The 20,470-nt window shown below is 44.7% G+C and overlaps 1 protein-coding gene across 1 annotated transcript in view; it reads right to left on the reverse strand.

Moving 5' to 3' along the window:
- The window catches only part of MYH13 (myosin heavy chain 13), a 52,688-nt gene that overhangs the window by 11,707 nt on the left and 20,511 nt on the right, over window positions 1–20,470 (reverse strand). Inside the window, exons 13-26 of the mRNA XM_039847353.1 lie at window positions 19,853–20,002; window positions 19,565–19,735; window positions 18,473–18,782; window positions 16,526–16,599; window positions 16,300–16,387; window positions 12,669–12,786; window positions 11,287–11,410; window positions 10,130–10,266; window positions 8,140–8,395; window positions 6,523–6,765; window positions 4,746–4,922; window positions 3,553–3,698; window positions 3,350–3,440; window positions 1,953–2,342 (exon numbers count right to left, since the gene is read on the reverse strand). Of these exons, the coding sequence (XP_039703287.1) occupies window positions 1,953–2,342; window positions 3,350–3,440; window positions 3,553–3,698; window positions 4,746–4,922; window positions 6,523–6,765; window positions 8,140–8,395; window positions 10,130–10,266; window positions 11,287–11,410; window positions 12,669–12,786; window positions 16,300–16,387; window positions 16,526–16,599; window positions 18,473–18,782; window positions 19,565–19,735; window positions 19,853–20,002 (2,475 nt within the window). The remainder of the gene's footprint in view (window positions 1–1,952; window positions 2,343–3,349; window positions 3,441–3,552; window positions 3,699–4,745; window positions 4,923–6,522; window positions 6,766–8,139; window positions 8,396–10,129; window positions 10,267–11,286; window positions 11,411–12,668; window positions 12,787–16,299; window positions 16,388–16,525; window positions 16,600–18,472; window positions 18,783–19,564; window positions 19,736–19,852; window positions 20,003–20,470) is intronic.

A 20,470-nucleotide genomic window follows, 5' to 3' on the forward strand; every position in this document is an offset into this window, starting at 1 on the left:
CAGGTTTGCTTTATTTTTACTTGTGATTGCTGCTTCATTGCCAAAAGCTTGGAACACCAGCTTTTGGTTGATAAGTATTTAATGATTTGCGGACAAACCTTTGAGAAAATTCTACCCAAAAGAGCCCTGGGATCTTTTTGTAATATAAATAATTCTATTGCCATGTCAATAGTATTACCTTCTGATGTACCTGTTTGCAAACAACATACTCAGGTGACAGCGTTGAACATTTCATTTAGTTATACAAAAGGCTCCCTGTGGTGGAGATGGCATGGAGAGATCCTCCCTCCTCCACCACCGTAGCCTCTAGTTGGCCTGTGCTTTTTAGTGAAGTTTGTTCAAAAACCTTGTATATGTTGTAGATCTCTTTCCTCCTCCACCCACCTCATATAACATAAAAAAAATATAATGAGCATATATTGGTCCTTAGACTGCAAAGTGTGAGATGGCAGCAAAAGAGGCAGGGTTATTGGGTTCCAAGAAAGTCCTCAAGGAGCTTAGGATCTCTTTGAGAAAATGACCTAGGGACATGAAACAATTAAATCAGGTGTAGCTGAAAAGGAATGGGGACTCACAAAGAGAAATATCAAATGGAACAACAACTTAAAAAGTATAAGGCAATAGAAAGCACTTCTTCCATGGGATTTAAAAAATGTGAACTGAGAGCATGAAGCAATGATGGAGCTAGGGATGTGGAAGGGAGGCTCTGGTTATAGACACAGCATGTGGGTGATGCTAGAGTCTCTTGTAACTCAGCCAACCCTACAACCTGGTTTGGCTTGTCTCACTACAGGGGAGAGAGAAGTGAGGGGCAGAGAGGGAAGAAAGGAAGGAGGGAGGGAGGGAGGGAGAGGGAGACTACATACAGACACACTTCTTAGGGGGAAGGGAAAAATAGGACAGGCAGAACAATGGGTAAACTAGAAAGAGAGAGAGAGAAGTTTTAGTTAGGGAGTAAGGATGAAATCAAAATAATGAACGAGCAGTGTAAACTCAGACGTTAAATAAAGACAGCAAGTGACACCATGTGGAGTCGCCTTAATTCTCTGACCTGTTTCTACTGCTCCTTTTCTCCACAGACACCCTGACTCCTGGGCAACCCTCTGTAGGAGGCCCGTGGCACCACATCTGGGGTCACCACTTCTACAGTCCAGCCCAGCAGTCCAAAGCACAGCTCTGAGCTCCCCAGCGGAAGGATAACACTTGAATCTAGGAGCACACAGTGCTTTGAAGTCACACACAGAGGTCAATTTACGATGAAACTGGCAAAATTTAAGCTTCTGTGCCCTCATTTGCATGGGCCCCTGATTGTGCCGGGAGCTGTAGGTTCCAAGTGGGGAGGGGAAGCCAATCATAAATGAGAATTCATATCAAGGTAGGCATTTCTGACAAATGGCCTAAAGAGATCTCCAAAAACAGGGACCACATTCTCCAAGGTGCCAGTAATTTGTGACTTATTTTTCTCAAACTAAATAAATGTTTATTTATATGCTTAATTTTGTATTCATATTTTATGTATATTTTCTTAAAGAGCCCTCTGAGCTTTGTATGCTTCAGGTGCCATAAAACCTGGATCTGCCCCCACTTTCATGCATAACTTTACATTGGCTATGCCTCGTGGGGACCAATATTGTGGGCGAAGGAGATGGCTTGTAGATAACTATACCCAGCAAGGTCTTTTAGTGTAATCCATCCACAGGTTTAGTTCTAGAAAATGCCAGATGGGTCGGAAGCTTTCTGCAAAACTCTAGAAGGATGATGAGATCTCGAGTCATAGCAGATCATTGTACCGAGCTTGACTGACTTGAAAGAATTTGAGGAATTGAGAACAGGCAGAAGTGGGGACAGAGCTTCAGGTTAGAACAAGCAGTGAGTTTGGGCATTGAATGACACATGACCCTGTCAGGCAGACGTGGTGGCCTTGCATTCACCAAGCACAGAGGGTCAGGTACCTTCGACTTGGAGATGGTCTCAATGTTGCTGGCCATGTCATCGATCTCCATCTTCAGCTCACTCTTCTCCTTCTCCAGCTTCTGCTTGACCCTCTGCAGGTTGTCTATCTGCTCCCCAAGCTCAGCCACACTGTCCGCGTGCTTCTTCCTCAGGGTGGCCGCAGTGGCTTCATGCTGCAGGGTGGCCTCCTCCAGATCCCTGCGCATTTTCTGGAACTCAGCCTCCCTCTTCTTGTTCATCTCGATCTGGGCTGAAGTCGCCCCACTTGCTTCTTCCAGCCGCTCGCTGATCTCCTCCAGTTCCCTGGCCAGATCCGAGCGCTGCTTCTCAATCTTGCCTCTGAACGTGCGTTCTGCTTCAATCTCTTCCTCCAGCTCTTCTGTGCGGGCCTGAAAGGGTCACTGTATCAGGAATATTGTGGGGCCAACATGCCGCCTGAGGTGGGCAGGGTGGCGAGGGATGGGGAATAGGCATTATAAAGTAAAGAATACATTGCGACATTAAGTTGGTGAAAAAAACTTGGCAACAATCTAAACGTCCACCAATAGGGGAATGGTCAAACCACTGCGGTGAAGCCATGCTCTCTAGGAGTCTGAGAAGCAGTTAGTCAACCCACGTCTACTGTGGACAGCTCTGCAGGATGTGTTGCTACATGAAAGGAGAAAGCTGCAGAACAGTAGTCTCATTGTGACGATATTTTAATGCATATATGTCATACATATTTTATGTATCTATACACATAGTTTTACGTACATGCTTATATATTTATATCCTTGTTCCTTTATATTTTTATGTACACATACAAACATACCTGTATGTGTATTTTATGTATATGTATTTTATGCATATATACGCCTTATATATTTTGGGCTCCTAACTGTGTACATAAATCCATAACAAAACATCCAGAAGAATGCGCATCCAACTGAAACTGGTAGCGACTTCTGAGAAGAGAGTGCGGGTGCTGGGCTTACGGGCGGTGATCAGAACACCCTTATCGATAGTATTTGGCCTTATTGGTAATATTTTAATTATTTCTAAGGAAATCTATTAATGTGTTACTTAGAAAATTAAAATATCGATTTGAAAAAAAGGGAAGAACAGGACATTATCTCCCGCCCCAGGGGAAGGGAAGAAAGAAGAAGTGAAGGCAGAGGGGCAAGGAGGTGCTGGCGAGGGGTCCCCAGGTCCGGGAGGTGCTGGCGAGGGGTCCCCAGGGGAGGAAGTTGGCTTAGGGTCCCTAGGTCCTGGGAGGTTAGTTTAGGGTCCTAGGTCCACAGTGGGAGGTGCTGGCGAGGGGGTCCCCCTAGGGTCTGGGAGGTGCTGGCGAGGGGTCCCCAGGTCCGGGAGGTGCTGGCGAGGGGGTCCCCGGGGCGGGGAGGTTCCATACTCTCACCTGCAGTTCCTTAATCGTCTTTTGTAACTGCAGACTGTGAACTTGTTCATCGTCAATTTTGGTTTGTAACTGACTGATTTCAAACTCCTTCCTGAAAATAGATATGCGTGTATTTAAGATAACATGAAATACAAGCCTTTTAAAGGGGAAAGTTGGTTTCTCGGGCTCAGACACAGAGGCGAAAATGAAAATGAAATATCTACTTCTCCAACTTCTCCTCTACTTGCTGCTTGTCATTTTCTAGATCCATAATGGATTCCTGAGACATTTTCAGGTCTCCTTCCAGCTTCCTCTTCATTCTCTCCAGGTCGGCCCGCAGTTTCTTCTCCTGCTCCAAGCAGCCCTCAAGCTGGGAAGACATGGATGGCAAGGTTGAGACCTTGCTGGAGAAACGAGCTTGCCGCTTCAGCCAGTGCAGCCACACATATGCCCGGGGCTTTCATGGGCTCCCCTAGGGTGTGACCGCATGCCTCTGGACCCAGGATGGAGCAAGTTTTCCCCCTGCCTCCTCGCTCTTCTCTCTTCCAGAAAAGGCTGCCCCAGGTTGCTGGAGCCCACAGAGGCTTCGTGGCGCCTCTTTCAGCCAGTTCCCACTTGACCTGTCCTGGGCCATGTTCCCTGTGGAAACATGGTGCCCATAGGTGCATGCTCTTGCCCAGACAGAAAAAAATGGGCTACAGCTGTGCTCATGAAGGTGCAGATGGCACACTATCACTCCTCCCCCACTCACACCATGCAGCCCTGGGGACTCCTAGGCAAAGAATGTGTGTGTGTGTGTGTGTGTGTGTATGTGTGTGTGCCCGCGCGCACGCACATGCATGGGCACACATAGGGGAGGGACCGGGGTGGAGGGGTGGAGCACACATGCTCTGGCCTCAGGAAAATTAAGGCGATCTGCTAAAGTTCTAGCCACAACTGAGAGTGAAACCTGAAAACTTTGAAACTGACTCTTACATGAAGGACGAAATGTAACGTGATGGCGGGGGGTGGGGAGGGTAATTTTCATGGTCACAAAGGGAACCCATTTTTAACAATGTTGGAACAGGATTGAAGCTTTTGGAACTGAAAAGAACCTAGAAATGGATGGTGCTGCTGCCGCAGCCGCCGAGGACATGAGCGGCTAATGGTTTTGCTAACACTTTGCATATGCTTAGCCTTCCACAGAAACCTTCCCAGGTAGAGCTCGTTGTACCCCTATTTCACAAGGTGGAAACTGAGGTTCCAGAGTTTAAGTGGCTCAGTCAGCATTCCAGATGTATTTGGAGTGGGCTGAGATCTCCACTCAGCGATTCCGATTCGAGTCCGAACACTCAGCCCCTGTGTCCTATTTGGACCCTGTCTTGCCTGAGCTTCTGCAAGCAATAAACGTTAGAGCACAGCCGTAAAATATCCTCACGTCATCTGCTTGCTGCTCCAGCTTGACATTTATTTTGATGAGACCATTGACTTTGTCCTCTTCAACCTGAAGATCATCCAGTGTTTGCTGATGGGCTTCCTGCAGAGATTTCTTCTCCTGGGTCAATTTGGAGATGTTTTCTTCAAGGGCTGTCATTTCTTCAGAAAGATTCTTTACCTAGGAAAACATCAACACAAATCGAATTTTGAAACAATTAAACCAGAAGCTTCCAGCCAAGGCTATAGATTATTTTATTGAAGGACCCTGTTAAGTGTTGTCCTTTCATTGAAGGATACTGTTAAATGCAAACATGCTGCCTCTGAAGGGTAACACATCAATCTATATTCATCATAACACCTCCACGGGAATTTGTGTGTTAGGTTGGTCGATTGGGGTTTAGAATGAGGCAGGAACGGGAAGGAGAAACATAAGGTGCTCTCCAGAAAATCCACAATGGGAATCCTGTGTTGTCAGGAAGCAGGATGAGGGCACCTAACATGGAGCTTTAAAGCATTAAACTTTTTCCCACATACAACGTCCTTCCAAATCTGAGATCGCTAACTCCTGACCCCTAGGCTAAATCCATCCACAGGCATCTTTCCCTTAGTCCTCATAGTGATTTACAACCTTCGAATAAGATATTAACATTGAAAAATATGAGATTTTACACGAAGTTGGATTTCTGGCTTCTTACAGAAAGCTGGAATCTCTGGCAATGCTGGATTCTCGTTCCCACCTGGTAGCAGTTGACTGGAACTGAGTCGTGACTGCCACTTGTGGACAGGGTAAATGCTCTCCAGTGTGCCACAGTCTCCACCCCTCCCTATTGTCTATTTCCACTACTCCCAATTGTCCATCCAACACTGTCTGAGTCATCTCACACCTAGCCAACCTCATTTCTTGCTCCACCTCACTGGCAACTATTATGAGACGAATCATGCATCATTCTTTCATGGGTAGGAAATTTTAGTCTATGTATGGTATCATGCTGTGTATTTCATTATCTTGCTTTCCTCACACTCAGCACTAGGTCTTTCATATCTATCTTGTTGCTCTGTGTGCACAAGCCTGTTGCTCTGGATGGCTGCGTAGTACTCCCTGGTGTGCGTCCTCCACATCTCACCTCTCCACTCCCCAGTGTGGATCCCGCTACTGCCTCCAGCTCTCCCCCACCACAAGCAATACTGCCACGAACATCCTTGTACATGTATGTCCCCTTATGGACAGGTGGGAAAATTCTCTGGTTTATACACCCAGGAGCAGAAACTCTGGGTCAAAGGATATGTGGATTCTTAATTTGACTAAATATTGCAGATAGCTTTCCTGTAGGCTACTTCCATCTATACCAATAATGCATGAGGCTCCATGTACCCCCACCTTCCTGCCAAGCCTTGCCATTATCTAGCTTTCTGCCTCCTTCACCACCTGCCTCCCTCATCTGCCTGGCCCCAGTAGGCATTTCTGTTTGCTCTTCCTGTGTCAAGTGTGGTGAGAAGCAACACTGCATAGGACCCAAGGGTTCCTGCTCTGTGGAGGAGGGTTGGGGCTGGAAGGTTGTGGTGCCATCAGGCAGGTTGTGGGAGGGCTGAGAAAACCTGCAGTGTAGAGAGCAAGGCAGAGGACAGAAGTCGTTGGAACTTAACCGCCCATCTGCGTGCTCTTGCCTCTCACTTCCAGGCAATGTTGGGTTAGTGGGGGTCCTGCCTTGCCTGTCTCCTCCTTACAGTGAGGGAGTCAGGATAGTTCAAGAAACCGTGAAGTCCCTGGGTTTGCCCACCTTGTTCTCAGTGGCGTGCTTCTCCTTTTCCACTTTCGTCAGCGTCAGCTCCAGGTCATCAATGTCTCTTTTGAGAGAGGAGCATTTATCTTCCAGGTTCCTCTTCTTGGCAACCAGCTCAGAATTTATTTCTTCCTCCTCTTCTAATCTCTCATTCAGCTCCTTGACTTTTGCTTCCAGTTGAATCTTGCATTTGATGAGCCCCTCACACCGTTCCTCAGCGTCCATCAGGTTTTCTGTTTCCTGAAAGATCCAGAGCATTATGTTTGATCAGCCTCTTGACAAACCTTTCCCTCCAAAAGCCCATTAATTAGACCTAAGGTATGCGTCACACGCACTTGCACTTGTATATCATCCACATAATTTTTTAACCACTAAGCACATCATCCACTTAATAAAAATTTACCTAAAATAATTTCAATCAAAGGCATTCATGAAGTTTATAAAGCCTCTGCAAATTTGCCAATTTTGGATGCCCGGCCATCTCTCTCTTCCTATTACCACCATCTGAAAAGTGACTCATCTCCTTTGTTATCGCAAACTAAATAATAGTTTCAAAACATTTCTACTTTTTAACTTTCAACAGAAGAGTGCTGCCCACATGTCCTTAGCCTGCCTCCTCCAGAAAATTCAAAGTAGACAGGAATAAGTGATTAAGTAAATGCTCGTCCCAGAACACTTTGCAATGAGTGTCTAGTTGTTAAACTTAGTCAGGCTTCTCATACAAGAGTGTCATAAGAACTGGGCACACATTGAAAGGTTATGGATGAAAAGAGACTGTCAAGAATAAGCACCTGTGTTTACTGAACATGTGCTATGTGTTAAGTATTTTACATGCATGGACTCATCTGACCCTCCAGCAACCCTATGGGTGGGTACAATTACTGTGCCTATCTTACAGGTGAGAAAAGTGAGGCACAAAGCAGGTGAGTAGCTTGCCCAAGGTTACACAGCTATCAAATGGAGGATTTGGGATCTACACTCAGTGATCTGATTCTAAAACTTGTTCTCTTGCCCACTATGCTTGGGAAAATGCTCCTAATAACCACACTTTACTGACTGGGAAAGAGAAAAGGGGAGGAAAAATGCTTTGCACACCAAGCCAAAGGTAAAGGTATTTGGAAGTTTATCGATAAAGGGCAAATGGTAAACACTTTAACTGTGAAATGGTACTATTACATGGCCAGTGTGTTACACACTGTATATATGACTTTGTTTCCCCTATAGCCTTGTTGAGAAGTGCGAATCTTCAAAGCATTTTGGACTATAAACATATTATCAAAAATCATGAATAGAAAATTACTCTTTCTACTTTGAATTATTTAATTTTAGTGGTTTATTTTTATTTACATGATTTAAAAAATATCTGGCACATTCATGGCAGCTTTTATTATGACATATACTGCTCATATCCACAGCAATATAGGTCTAACTCTGCTATGAAAGACAGGGAGAAATCAGGGCGAGCAGAATTTCACTTTTCGGACACATTTTTCAGCACGCGGGGTGGTGCTGCAATACTCTGTATGACCACTGGGTGGCACCAACATCCCTCGAATAGACACCTGATGGGCCCTCAAGGATGCTCTTCTCTTTTCTCTAGAAGAAGGTACTTACAGTTTGGACCTGCAACTGGAGGTCATTCTTTTCCTGCAGCAGGGACACCATTTTCTTCTCCAGCTCCTTTCGGCGAGCCTCAGACCTGGCCAGTTCTTCCTTGGCCTTTTCGAAGTCTTCCTTCATGGTGGCCATCTCTTTTTCAGCCTCTGCACTCTTCAGCAGGGGCTTGATTTTGAAGAACAGGTTCATCCAGGGCCAGTGCTTGACGCTCATGAAGGATCGGATGTTGTACTGGATGCAGAAGATGGAGTCCCTGTGCACCCGTTAGGGCTGAGATTAGTGACCCACAGCCGAGTCTCGTCTCCACCCCATCCATCCTGCTTGCCCCAGGACCTGCACCCTTCCGGGCTAGGTGGCAGGGAGCTATAGCCAAGCTGTGCAAATCTCAGGGACTCCAGAGTAGGTTCTACCAACGAGGGCAAAGGAAACAGCTCTTGCAAAGGTTGGAAGACGAGAGAGCACATGGGCTCTGTGTGGGTCTCCCACTCACCTGGCTTCCACTTCCACCGCCCCATTGAAAGTACTCCGCCTAAGTGCCAGTGCCTCCTAGTTACCAATGCAATGAACATCTTTCATTCCTGTTTTATTGGGTCTTTTTCTCACATTTGAATTGTTAACGCTCACTTTTTTGAAACTCTCTTCTGCCTTTGATTCTCTGACAAAGCAGTTTTTATGTTTCATGATATTTTGCCACCTGGGCTCCCTCTTCTGCGTAAGTGTTAGTGTATAGCAGGATCTGTCTTCAGTCCACTGGTCATCTCCCAGACTCTTGCCCTAGTAGAACTGATCCATTTTTCTAATTTTGACTGTTGCCTATGCCCCAGTACCAACTACGCTATTTCCTACTCGTCGTCATCCACAGCTTCATGTCACATAACTCACATGTACCTGGAAACTTACTTTTCTTTCTTTTAAACAGGCCCCTTCTTTGAGATATTTTTCATTTCTGCACTAGCTTCCATTCACTTCATCAAGCTAGATGCCTGGGAGATGTTCTTCTATTTTTTTAAATTAATTAATTAATTAATTTTATTATAGAGACATTGGTTAACAAAATCCAGTAAGTCTCAGGTATACAATTCAACAGTACTGAGAAATGTTCCTGACTAATGCATATCGGTGGCCCATTATGGCAACGACGATTTTAGAGCTATACAGCTTATGAGGGAGAATGCGTTTCCGCCCAAATTCTCTCTCCCCGAAATTCCCACACATGACCAGCCGTCAATGCTACCATTCCGTCTGCTGAATTATTGAAGGAATAAGACTCTTAAATATTTCTTCAATCCATCCCCTCCTCGCTCATCCATCGACTATTTCCTAATTCAGGTTTTTCTCATCTTTTGTTTGGACTTCCGCCACACCTGGTCTTGGCCTCTCCTGTCCTTTCAGTTCTGCTCTCCTTGTAGTTGCTAGAGTGACCTCTCTTATGCTGCAAACCTGATCCCCTCATTCATCTCCTTCCACACCTTCCACAGCTCCCCATCAAACAGATGATTCAATATAGGTTCATTAACAGGGCACATAGGGACCTTCACTGCCTGCCTCTCAATCCTTGTTCCAAATACTGTGACCTGCTTGTCGACCTCCCTCCCAGGCCACTGTATCTTAGGTCATGCAAAGTTTATTTCAGAAAGTTCTTTTTTCTTGCTGGCCCTTTCATGTCAACCCCAACCCCCGACCAGGTTGGAGACTTAAGACTTAACAGTCTCTCATTGCCTGGAATATAACTCTGACATTGTACTGGTCACAGGCATTAAAATTAGCCATGCACATGTCCAACTTATAGTGAGATCCTGGAGAGGGTAGGGTTTTTTTTTTTGGTATCCCCAGTTCCAAGCAGAGTCTCCGGCACAGAATTCCTGCTCAGTAGATGTTGGTTAAATAGATGAATGAGTATATTAATATCCCAGGACTAAAAGCAAGAAGAGATAATCGTCTCCTAAGTAGGAAGAGCAGGGTAAGGTGGAGGCAAGGGTCTGGTCACCTTCTTTCCATCATCTTCTTGAATTCCACCCGCATCAGGTATCCCCGGCACAGGGCCTGTGTGCATGTCATAAGGGTCACCAGCTTCTCATCCCTCATCTCCTCCAAAAGTCCCAGGAGTCCAGCTTTGAAAAACACCTGTGTTAAAGGAGAGACAGCCCTGCTTTGTTCTCAGCAGGTGTTCAACTCTGAGCCCTAGTGAAAGCCTGTTTCTGCCCAACATCAAACCTTGATCTTCGGGGCCTGGGGCAGGACCAGCAGCCATCTGGCTCCCAGGACCCACACAGCAGCCCCTCCTGTATTTTCTTCCAAAGCATGCTACAGGCCTTACCAGCCCGCATGGGCAGCTTCTGACAGAGCTCACATACAGGAAGCAAAGATGAGTCCAGAAAGTGACCTCAGAGCTCAACTGTGCCCAGATTAGGGGAGATCCACAGACTCCTATCTCCCCTTTCTCCTCTCCCTCTGCCCATCTGAGAAGGCTGGTCCCACCTAAGGCCCATTCACCCTCTGCCTACACCGGCAGAGCTTCCTTTGCACCCACAATGCTGCAAGGAAGCAGAAACCCTTCGTGGCAGCAGCCTCCCCTCTGGTGGGGTAAACACTTTCAGAGACGTGGAGCTTTGGGATCGGCTTTTGCCACTCACCATCCTCGTGACCACGAGCAATCTAATGAGGTCAGTGCCACCCATGTCACGTCAGGTTATTGGGAAGATCAATGCAATGAGCGCAGGGGGCATGTCACAGGGCTCCATGCACATGTGCTCAGTAAACGGTAGTTGTTTTTATGGGTTATAATCATTCTTCTCAAGTCCTCACTGTCCTTGGAATTCTGTGTTCTCCTCTCTCTTTGGCTCTTTTATCACATTTAGAGTGTCCTTCCTTTGCTCCCTCCAGGATGTTAGGGTTCCCATTGCTTTCTTCTATGGTAGGTGGGGCTCCAGCTTTCAGTTAAGCCTCTAGACTCTTAAAAACCAACATGGAGACAGAGCTCTTTGTATCCAAACATAGGCTCCCTCTACCTGGGCCACTGGGCAGGGGGTGGTCAGGTTGACCAGAGGGGGAAAGAGAAAGACCCTGTTCCTCCAGTCAGCTATCAAGCAGCCTAGGGCTGCGGTTGCACAGAGTGTGGGGTGTCCCAGCTTCACCCCGTCTCACCTTGGTGTGGCCAAACCTATATTGCTCCCGGTCCACATCGATGGAGCTCAGAAGCTTCTCAGAAGCATTTTTACTATCAATGAACTGCCCTTCTGGGATGGCGCTGGCATTGAGGATCCGGTACCTGAGGAGGGAGCATGGCGAGTCAGCTCTGGGGCCTGCTGGCACCCGGGGGCGAGGGGAACAAGGGCCTCTGGCTGCACAGCCTTTTCCCGAGGGGCGCATCCTGCTCCTTGCTGCTCAGGCCGAGGGTCTCACAGGCCTGCGAAAGCCCAGCCCCGTCATCCTGCAGTGACCCAGGGAGGAAGACCGCACCCTCCTCTTTCCCATGGGTAAGGCCTGGACAGGAGGAAGTGGTGTCACTTGTGCCTATTCCAGAGACTTCACAGACTGCAGAGAGCCAATGTGGCTTAGGTGACAAGAGTCTGCCAGCAGCTGGCACAGCACACAGGAAGCTGAGGAGACGCCTCATCCCACGAGAGCCCTGCACTGGGAGGCTGCATCGGGCCTCACATCTACTTACATTCCCCTCATCAGCCTGGCAATGTGGGATAGGGTGGTAGTTTCAGTTAAAGGAAAAGCTCCCTGAATAGATTCACCCCCCAATGAAAGACCTTGTACCTGAGACCAGGCCTTCGAGAACTTTCTCTTGCTCCAGACTTAGGAGGAAACGGAATATGTACAGCTAGTCTGGCAGAAGGGGAATTCTAGGGATCGATTCCAGACAAGCAGGTTATGGTATGAGAGGGAAAAACATAATGGAAAGAAGCCCAGCTGAGTGCACCGCTGGAATTTTGCTTTTAGAGGTAATGGTTCCTATATAACTTGGCAGAGCCTTGAAATCAGCTGTAACCTGCGGACCTCTGGCCCTCCTGCCTCTGGAGGGTCCTCTCCCCTCTTCCACTCCAGACAAGGCCTGGAATTGTGGGCCCAGATGGTAGATGGGAGGAAATTTGTTTCAATAGGGGAATAAGGGTGATTTGTTTCCCTCAGGGACATTTGACAATGTCTGAAGACATTTTTGATTTTTGCAGCTTTTAGGGGGTGTGGTTTGCTACTGAGATCTGTGGATAGAGGACAGGGATGCTGCCCAAATCCTACCATGCACAGGACAGCCCCACAATAAAGGATTATCTAGCTCCCACAGTGCCAAAATTGAGAACCTTGGTCTAGAGTCTTGGTCAGGTTAGAGGGTCTGAGCTCTGACCTTGGAGCCACTTTGGGCTGGTCCAGCACTTACTCTGGGCAGGGGATCATCTCCTGTCCCCAGCATGACACCCTGGGGGGCTTGTGAGCCCACCACACAACCAATCCAAGGAGCACCTTTGGGGAATGCAAAAGGTGTTCTCCAAAGGAGAAAGATGCAAAGATAGGTGACCTACCGCTGTTTGAAGTCAGCATAGAGGATCCGGCTGGGGAATCCTTTCCTGCAAATCCGGATGCCCTCAAGAACCCCGTTACAGCGCAGCTGGTGCATGACCAAGGAGTGGTCCATCACGCCTGGGGAGATAGTGTTTTAGGATGTGTCAGTGGCTTTTTCATTGTTCTCTTTGGTAGTCTGAGCACCATGAGACACTCTGACACACCTAGACTTGAGTGGAAAGGGTTAGTGCCAGCTCTAAGGTTGGGAGTGGCTGGAGCCTGCCTGTAGTTTCACAGTATAAATAATCACAACCTCTTAGGAAGACTCTAGTACCCCATCACCATGGGAATGAAAGCCAAAGTATTGATCTTTACTCTGTTCATGGCTTTTGACTCTGTAGCTAGACTCCAAGGGAGGCAGAATGAGTGTGGAGTACCCTTTGGGCTTCTCAGGAGATAACTTGAGATGCCCTCTGCATCTCAAAGGACAGAGATGTAAAATCTAAAGGCTGTGCCTTTAGTAGTAGAAGAGAAATGGAGAGAATGAGGAGGGCTGCAGTAGGGATAGAGGGGGTTGAATGCAGGGCAGTCATCTGCTGACTATTGAACCCCTGCTCTAGAAAGCAAGGAGGGAGCCCCAAAGCTGGGGCAGAAGAAGAGGAGCCAGAGGGACAAGCCTCCATGGAGGAGGTAACATGGTCGCTCTTGGTAACCAGTCTGGATCAGGCACACATCAAAAGGCGCCTGAGAAGGGTGAATTGGGGAGGGGATTAAGAGGTACGAACTGGTGGTTACAAAATAGTCATGGGGATATAGAGTGCAGCATGGTGAATACAGTCAGTAGTATTGTAACGATTGTGTATAGTGTCAGATGGGTACTGGATTTATCAGAGTGATCACTTCGTAAGTTACATAAATGTCTAATTACTGTGTTGTGTACACTTGAAACTAATTTAGTATTGTATGTCAACTATAATTGAAAAAAAGAGGGGATGGAGAAAATTCTGTCTTGAGGCTGGGTGAGGGGTTACAGGAGAGGTCTAAGGCTACATAATGACTTTTCATAGTGGGCTTCCTAACTTGCTAGAAGGCGCTAAAGCTGGCTTTGACTTAACCTCGTGGAAACCTCTAGAATGCTCACAAGTTCCCCCTGGCTACTGTGAGGAGAGATGATTATACATTTATGCATTTTTCAAGGTTCTGCTAGAGTTGCCCTACTGTCTGATTCAGTAGTTTTTGGCTGCGTGTTGCTATTTAAATTTAAATTCACTAAAACAAAAGGTTCACTTTCTCAGTTGCACTGGCCACGTGTCACGTAACTAGTGGCCACCATACTGGACAGTGCAGATAAGAGCATTTTCATCACTCCTGGAAGTCCTAGGAGACAGTGATTCTCTGGCGAAAGAGGTGGCTAAGAGCAAGGAGAAAATGTTTTGGAAATTCAGAGAATCTCTGATGTGAGAGAACCTAAAACCATCTAGTCCAGCCTCATTATTTCTTGAATGAGGATTCTGAGGGGTGCAGATCCCAGTTGTGCCATTTACTAGCTATGTGAACTTATACTTTCTATGCCTTAATTGCCTCATTTGTAAAGTTAGGATAATGACAGCATCTACTTCATAAGGCTGTGTGAGGATTAACTGAGTTAATATGAATGAAGAACTTAAAATAGCCCCTGACAACAGTAAGCCATGCATTAGATACTCATACTGTTTTCTCTGTTTGATATATCCGGCCTGGTTAAAGACATGGCAGAGGTTTCCATTTCCACAAAGACCAGGAGCAGAGAGAAAAAGTGTAATTAGAGAACAATTGACCCTTTTAGAGACAGAAGAAAACTTAAAGACTATCATTTTATAATGAGAAGACAAGAGCTGTCATTCTGCTTGTCAAATATGTACGCTCAGAGGGGAGATGTTTTCTAGTTCCCACAAAGCCGTCCTACAAGATGGAAGGGCGCCCAAGGAGACTGAGTCTGGAGAGGTGAAGCGCGTTGCAAGGAGTAGCAGAGCTGAGACTGGACTCCCTTCTCTCCCAGCGCCCTCCTGTTTGTGCAGGCTCAGAATTTTGGGTCGAGTTCTCTTTACAACAAAACACCTCCGTACAAGCCAACGAATTCATGTGGTGCTTAACCAAAGAAACAGCTCTGTTCCTACACTAGACGAGAAATTGGCTGTGCTGCTCACCCCCATCCCCCCGCCCCACGCCGCCTCCACCCCGGGTGGGGATGGTGCAGCCTGCCCCAGACATTGGGTGTCAAAACAGTACAGCTGGTTTTTGCCTTTAACTTAGACTTTAGAATCTAACTTCCATGGAAAATAAATTCACTAAATATAGTAAACCAGGTGGTTTAGGAAATTAAAGTTTTTGGTTTTAAGTAATAGTAATAATAATTTTCACATTATTATTATACATAATATTATTCTTATTATTAATAATATAATAATAATTATTATTATAATAACTGACAGCCGACATTTACTGAGTGTTCACAATGTGCTCGGCCCTGTTTTAAATGCTTGATATGTACTTGGTTCATTTAATTTTCACAACCCTCTATGGCAGGTTAAATGAGTTAATATTTACAAAGTGAGAAAACACTTTATAAGCACTCCTTAAGTAAATAGATGAATGAATAACTAACTTAATGAATGAATGAATGAGTACAAGTGTTCTGCTTGCTTTTGTAGAGCTGAAAGCTAAGGTACTTGGCTTAGGGACCCATGGGTAGTAATAAGTGGAGCTGGGATTTCTTCCCCGACCATCTAATTTCTCTGCTCACTAGTAATGTCGCTGAGGCAGAAGGTTTATTTACGGGCCAGAAACCCATGTCTGGGATAGAACAGTTTGGCTGAGGAGTAAGCTACCTGTAGCCACAGCTCTGTGTGGCAGTCGGTTCTTCTCTTTATGACAAATGACCCTGAAATACAGCTCTACTCTAAGAATATTTGTGAATCCAGGACTGGGTGATGGTTGAAGGTCTACTGTACTGCACAGCGTTCTCTCTGCATATGGTCTCATTCTCAGTTTTCTCTTCTATGAAGTGGAGATTATTACTCTTACCTTGCAGAGAACTGTTGTAAGCAGTAGAGATAATGTTATAAAGTGACCAATATGCAGTATAGACTCAGAAAACAGTTATTATTCATGCAGTTTTTCTTATGGAATACCTAAGATAATTATTTGCCAAATCTAGTGGGTCTTGAATTTGGGGGAAAAGAAACCACAGAGGCCTTTAAGAACCTAATGAAAGTTATGGATCTCATGTATCTATACATACTTCAGATATGATTTCATAGTAGGAGTGTGGAATAAAATATATAAGATGCACCACTGAATCTGAATTTTAGATAAATGGTGAAAAATTTTTTAGTAATAAGTTTATTCAATATATTTCATAAGTTATACTTATACTAAGAGATTTTTCATTGTTTGTTGATTTTGAATTTAATGGGGCATCCAATATTTCTATTTGCTAAATCTGGCAGCCCTATTTCACAGACTACTTAGCGAAATGATAAAGCCTATAATGCTTTCTTTGGGGAAACACATGTGCATTTCTACACACATACACACACACCTGTGTGTACGCACACCTACAGAATTTTGCATACATTTCAGGGAGTCCTGTTTGAATGGATTCTTACTCACCAGGAGTCTTGGTTTCATTGGGAATCAGACATCGTACAAAGTGAGGGTGAGTGCTCCTTAAGTTGGTCATCAATTTGTTTAAATTTTCCTGGGACAGAAATCAGGACAAGCACATTTACCTTAGCAAATGCTATTTTGTTGTGGGAGGAACTCCCCCACTCAAAAACAAACAATTTCCCCCCACCCCCAAAACAAAACTGAATGTGGAAGCTGCCAAAATACGAACCCTGAACACAGCAGACACCGTCTGGAAAGAGGAACCCTTCTTCTTCCCACCCTTCTTGCTTCCCCCGGAGTCACCTGGAGACAGACAGATGTGTCAGATGCAGCCCCAAGGACACGGTGGTGGCCTTCTTAAATCACTTCCTCCTAGCCCTGAAAGTTTTGGTTTTCTTTTGATGTAAGACACCTGAATTGATGTTGTTGTTGCTGTTGCTGTTGTTTATGTGCCTCCAAACTACTCAGATTTGGGAACACTCATGTTTGTCACTGTGGGAATGGGGTGGGGTGGGCTGTGGGTGGAATTTAATTGGGGGTATAACTTAGACTCCCAGTATCCAAGGAGACATTTTTCCTTTGGAGATCAGACATGAAGCCCAGCTGAGTAGTTGGCAAGATGGAGATATTCCTCTTGATGACTAGTTTCTCTTGAGAGATTACCTCCTTTTATGCTTGAGTCCCTATTGATCTTCTAATGAGGAAGTAACTGAAAATAATACAACTAAAGTTTCTCAAGAATATTCTACAAGTTTTTTTTTTCTCTTCTAAAAGAAACAACTCAATTTGACAACTTAATTTGGAGTCAGTGATATTGTGTCTACTTTTTCTGAATGGCTCGATTTCAGATTTGGCCACTGATATGTAATCGAGATTCAGTCCTGGGGGAAAAGTAGTGCCTCAGTTTCCCCCAATTCCTCCCACCCCACCTTCTTATCCCCAGGGTCTAGCCTGATGTGTGTTTGGATGGAGAGAAGAAAGGCAGGAAAGCCACTTCCCCAGATCCACACTGACATAGGACTTTATATTTAAAGTCGTGGTATTATATCTGAGTGAAGTTATGCAAAACAGTTACAGAGATACCTTGATTAGATTCAAAGAAGATAGTATTTACCATTTAAGGTTAAACTCGTGCCCAGTTTTCATATTCCACTGCTCAGAGTACACTAGACATTAATTTTTAAAAATTATCAAATTTAGAATGAATGATTATACTACATATATTTAAAAATTAAAGACGTAAATTTGTTAAACTTATGCATTTAAGATAGTTCACGATTTTAAACCTAATTTTGGCAATTTAAAAAATATATAGGTGAATAACCTTAAAGAGTGATACTGGCTTGTAGAGTCATCTAGGAAAACGATCTAGAAGGTCCTCAAAAAGTTAAACATAGAGTTACCATATGACTCCTAGGTATATATCCGGGAAAACTGATGACATATTTCCATATAGAAACTTGTATAAAAATGGTCACAGCTGCATTATTCACAATAGCCAAGAAGTAAAGACAACTCAAATTTTAATCAACTAATGAGTAGATGGACAAAATGTGTGCTATCCACACAATGGAATATTACTTCTCTATAAAAAGAAGTGAAGTATTGATACATACTACATACATACTATAATATGGACAAACCTTGAAAACATTAGGCTAAGTATAAGAAGCCAGACACGAAAGACCATATAGTGTATGATTTCATTTATATGAAAGTTGAAAACAGACAAATCCATAGAGACAGAAAGTAGATTGATTAGTCATTGTCAGGGGCTGGGGAAGAGAGGAGTGAGGAGTGACTGCTAATGGATTATAGGGGTGATGAAAATGTTTCTGAATTAGATAATGATGATGGTTGTACAACCCTATAAATATATTAAAAACAATTGAATTTTTAAAAGATGAATTTTATGGTATATGAATTATATCTCAATAAAAAACTATTAAAGAATGTGGTACTGGCTATCATGTCTACTGAGAAGTCTTGTTTAGCTCCAAAGAACTCAGTCTCTCAAGAAAGTGGAAGGATAGGAGAAAGAAAAATGGAGATCAGAGATAGACAAATAAATAAACTGAATCTAAAGCTCGTGTTTGACTACTGGTTCTTTATAAGCAGCATTGGAATATGAATAATTACACAGATTTCCGCAGATTAAAGGAAAAAAGAATTTCACCTGCTTCTGCACCAGCATAATTGGAAAAAAGGAAGGACAGCAGCTTCAGTGAAGACTTCTGGTATAGCCCGACCACAGTCTCATTCAGGGGGTCCTTGTTCTTGTCAAGCCAGCCAGCAATGTTGTAGTCCACGGTGCCTGCGTAGTGCACCAGCGAGAAGTGAGCCTCAGCCTTGCCTTTGGCAGGCTTGGGCTTCTGGAAGTTGTTGGACTTGCCCAGGTGCTGGTCATACAGCTTGTTCTTGAAGGAGGTGTCTGTGGCCTTGGGGAACATGCACTCCTCTTCTAGGATGGAGAAGATGCCCATAGGCTAGAAGGAAGATAATGGATTATGCCTCAGCATTTAATACTAGCACATTCCAATGACTCTATTGCAGGAACCAGAGACAACTTCCTTGGTGCTATTGCTGTTACTAGGAACATTGGAATGTAAGTGCTGTGAAGGCAAGGCTCTTAGTCTGCTTGGTGCAATGACAGGACAGTGCTAGACATGTAGCATATGCTTAATTAATATTTATTGAACAAAAGAACATGGAATGAAATTATGTATATGTGAAGGTAGCTCAGCTCACTTTTGCAATAGGTTTACAAAAAATGCAAAGTTATGCACATAGACATAAAGTAATATAAGTAATATTTTAAACAGTAATATCTGGATTTCTCAGTAGCCACCTTAGGAAGATATACTTATTCCAATATGACCAGTGCTCAAAACATTACGGGGATTCCTTTTTTAAAAGTTAGTATCATCTGCTATCTTCACAGTAACATTTCCCCAAGAACCCCACGGCTCCATGGCCCCTCCTCTCTGGATCTTTAGACAAGTCAGAAAAGTATGAAATGCCATAGTCCCTCCTGTGCTCCCATAGCATTCTTGGGGATAACTGAGCCCTGGGATCTTAACCACCTATGCATCTCTTTAGGTGTCTGAACAGATTTTGGGCACTTTCCAAACAGTTACCTTTTATGCACAAGGGGATTCAGCTATCTGAAAGCTCACAGCCTGGGGGAGTGGGGTTAGGGGCAGCAATGTATTAACAGGGAAGAGTTAAAGCAAAGAGGTGATGGTGAGATGTAGCATTATTTCTCTACCTTCTCGATGAGCTCAATGCAAGCGGCCAGATCCATCCCGAAATCAATGAACTCCCACTCGATGCCTTCCTTCTTGTACTCCTCCTGCTCCAGCACAAACATGTGGTGATTGAAAAACTGTTGCAGTTTCTCATTGGTGAAGTTGATGCACAGCTGCTCCAGGCTGTTGAACTGGTGTTTCAAATATCAAACAGTTTGAATGAGTTTGGAAAACCCAGTGGGGATTCAGCAAAGCAGAAACAAAACAGAAAGGTCTTTTTAGACTAGCCATTTCCTCAAACAACTCACGTCAAAGATCTCAAAGCCAGCGATATCCAAGACCCCGATGAAGTACTGCCTGGGCTGCTTGGTGTCCAGCTGCTGGTTGATGCGAGTGACCATCCACAGGAACATTTTCTCGTAGACGGCTTTGGCCAGCGCACCCACTGAGTTGGTCACCTGGAGGATCACCCATTCAATCCTCAAATTAGTGTTTTGATAGTTGTATTACATTGAAACATATGAAATTGATGTCCTGAAAGTTAGAAGCACTTGAAAGTTGACAATTTCATATATATTTCATATATTTTGACCTATTATGAAGTATTTCTTGAGGCTTCTGCCCAGTTCATGATGTTCCTCTTTCTCTGAGAACTATCCCATTTACAGATAGATTTCTAACAACCATGGTTTTAATGTGTGACTCTAGCCCCGGCCACACTTAATTGAACTGGTGGTGGACATTTGATCCAAGTTGAGTTAAAGTGTCTCTCCTGAGAATTTGGAATTGAGATCAAAAGTCACTGGTTTCATTCTCAGGGTGAGGCTGGAACCAAGGAGATACAACCTTGGAAACTACGGGGTGGCTGTGGGCAGGAGAGGTGGAGAAAGCTTATCTGCCTAGTGAAGATGCAACAGAGAAGAGCA

Source organism: Pteropus medius, unplaced genomic scaffold (assembly GCF_902729225.1).
Source record: "Pteropus medius unplaced genomic scaffold, Ma_sr-lr_union100, whole genome shotgun sequence".
Lineage (NCBI taxonomy): Eukaryota > Metazoa > Chordata > Mammalia > Chiroptera > Pteropodidae > Pteropus > Pteropus medius.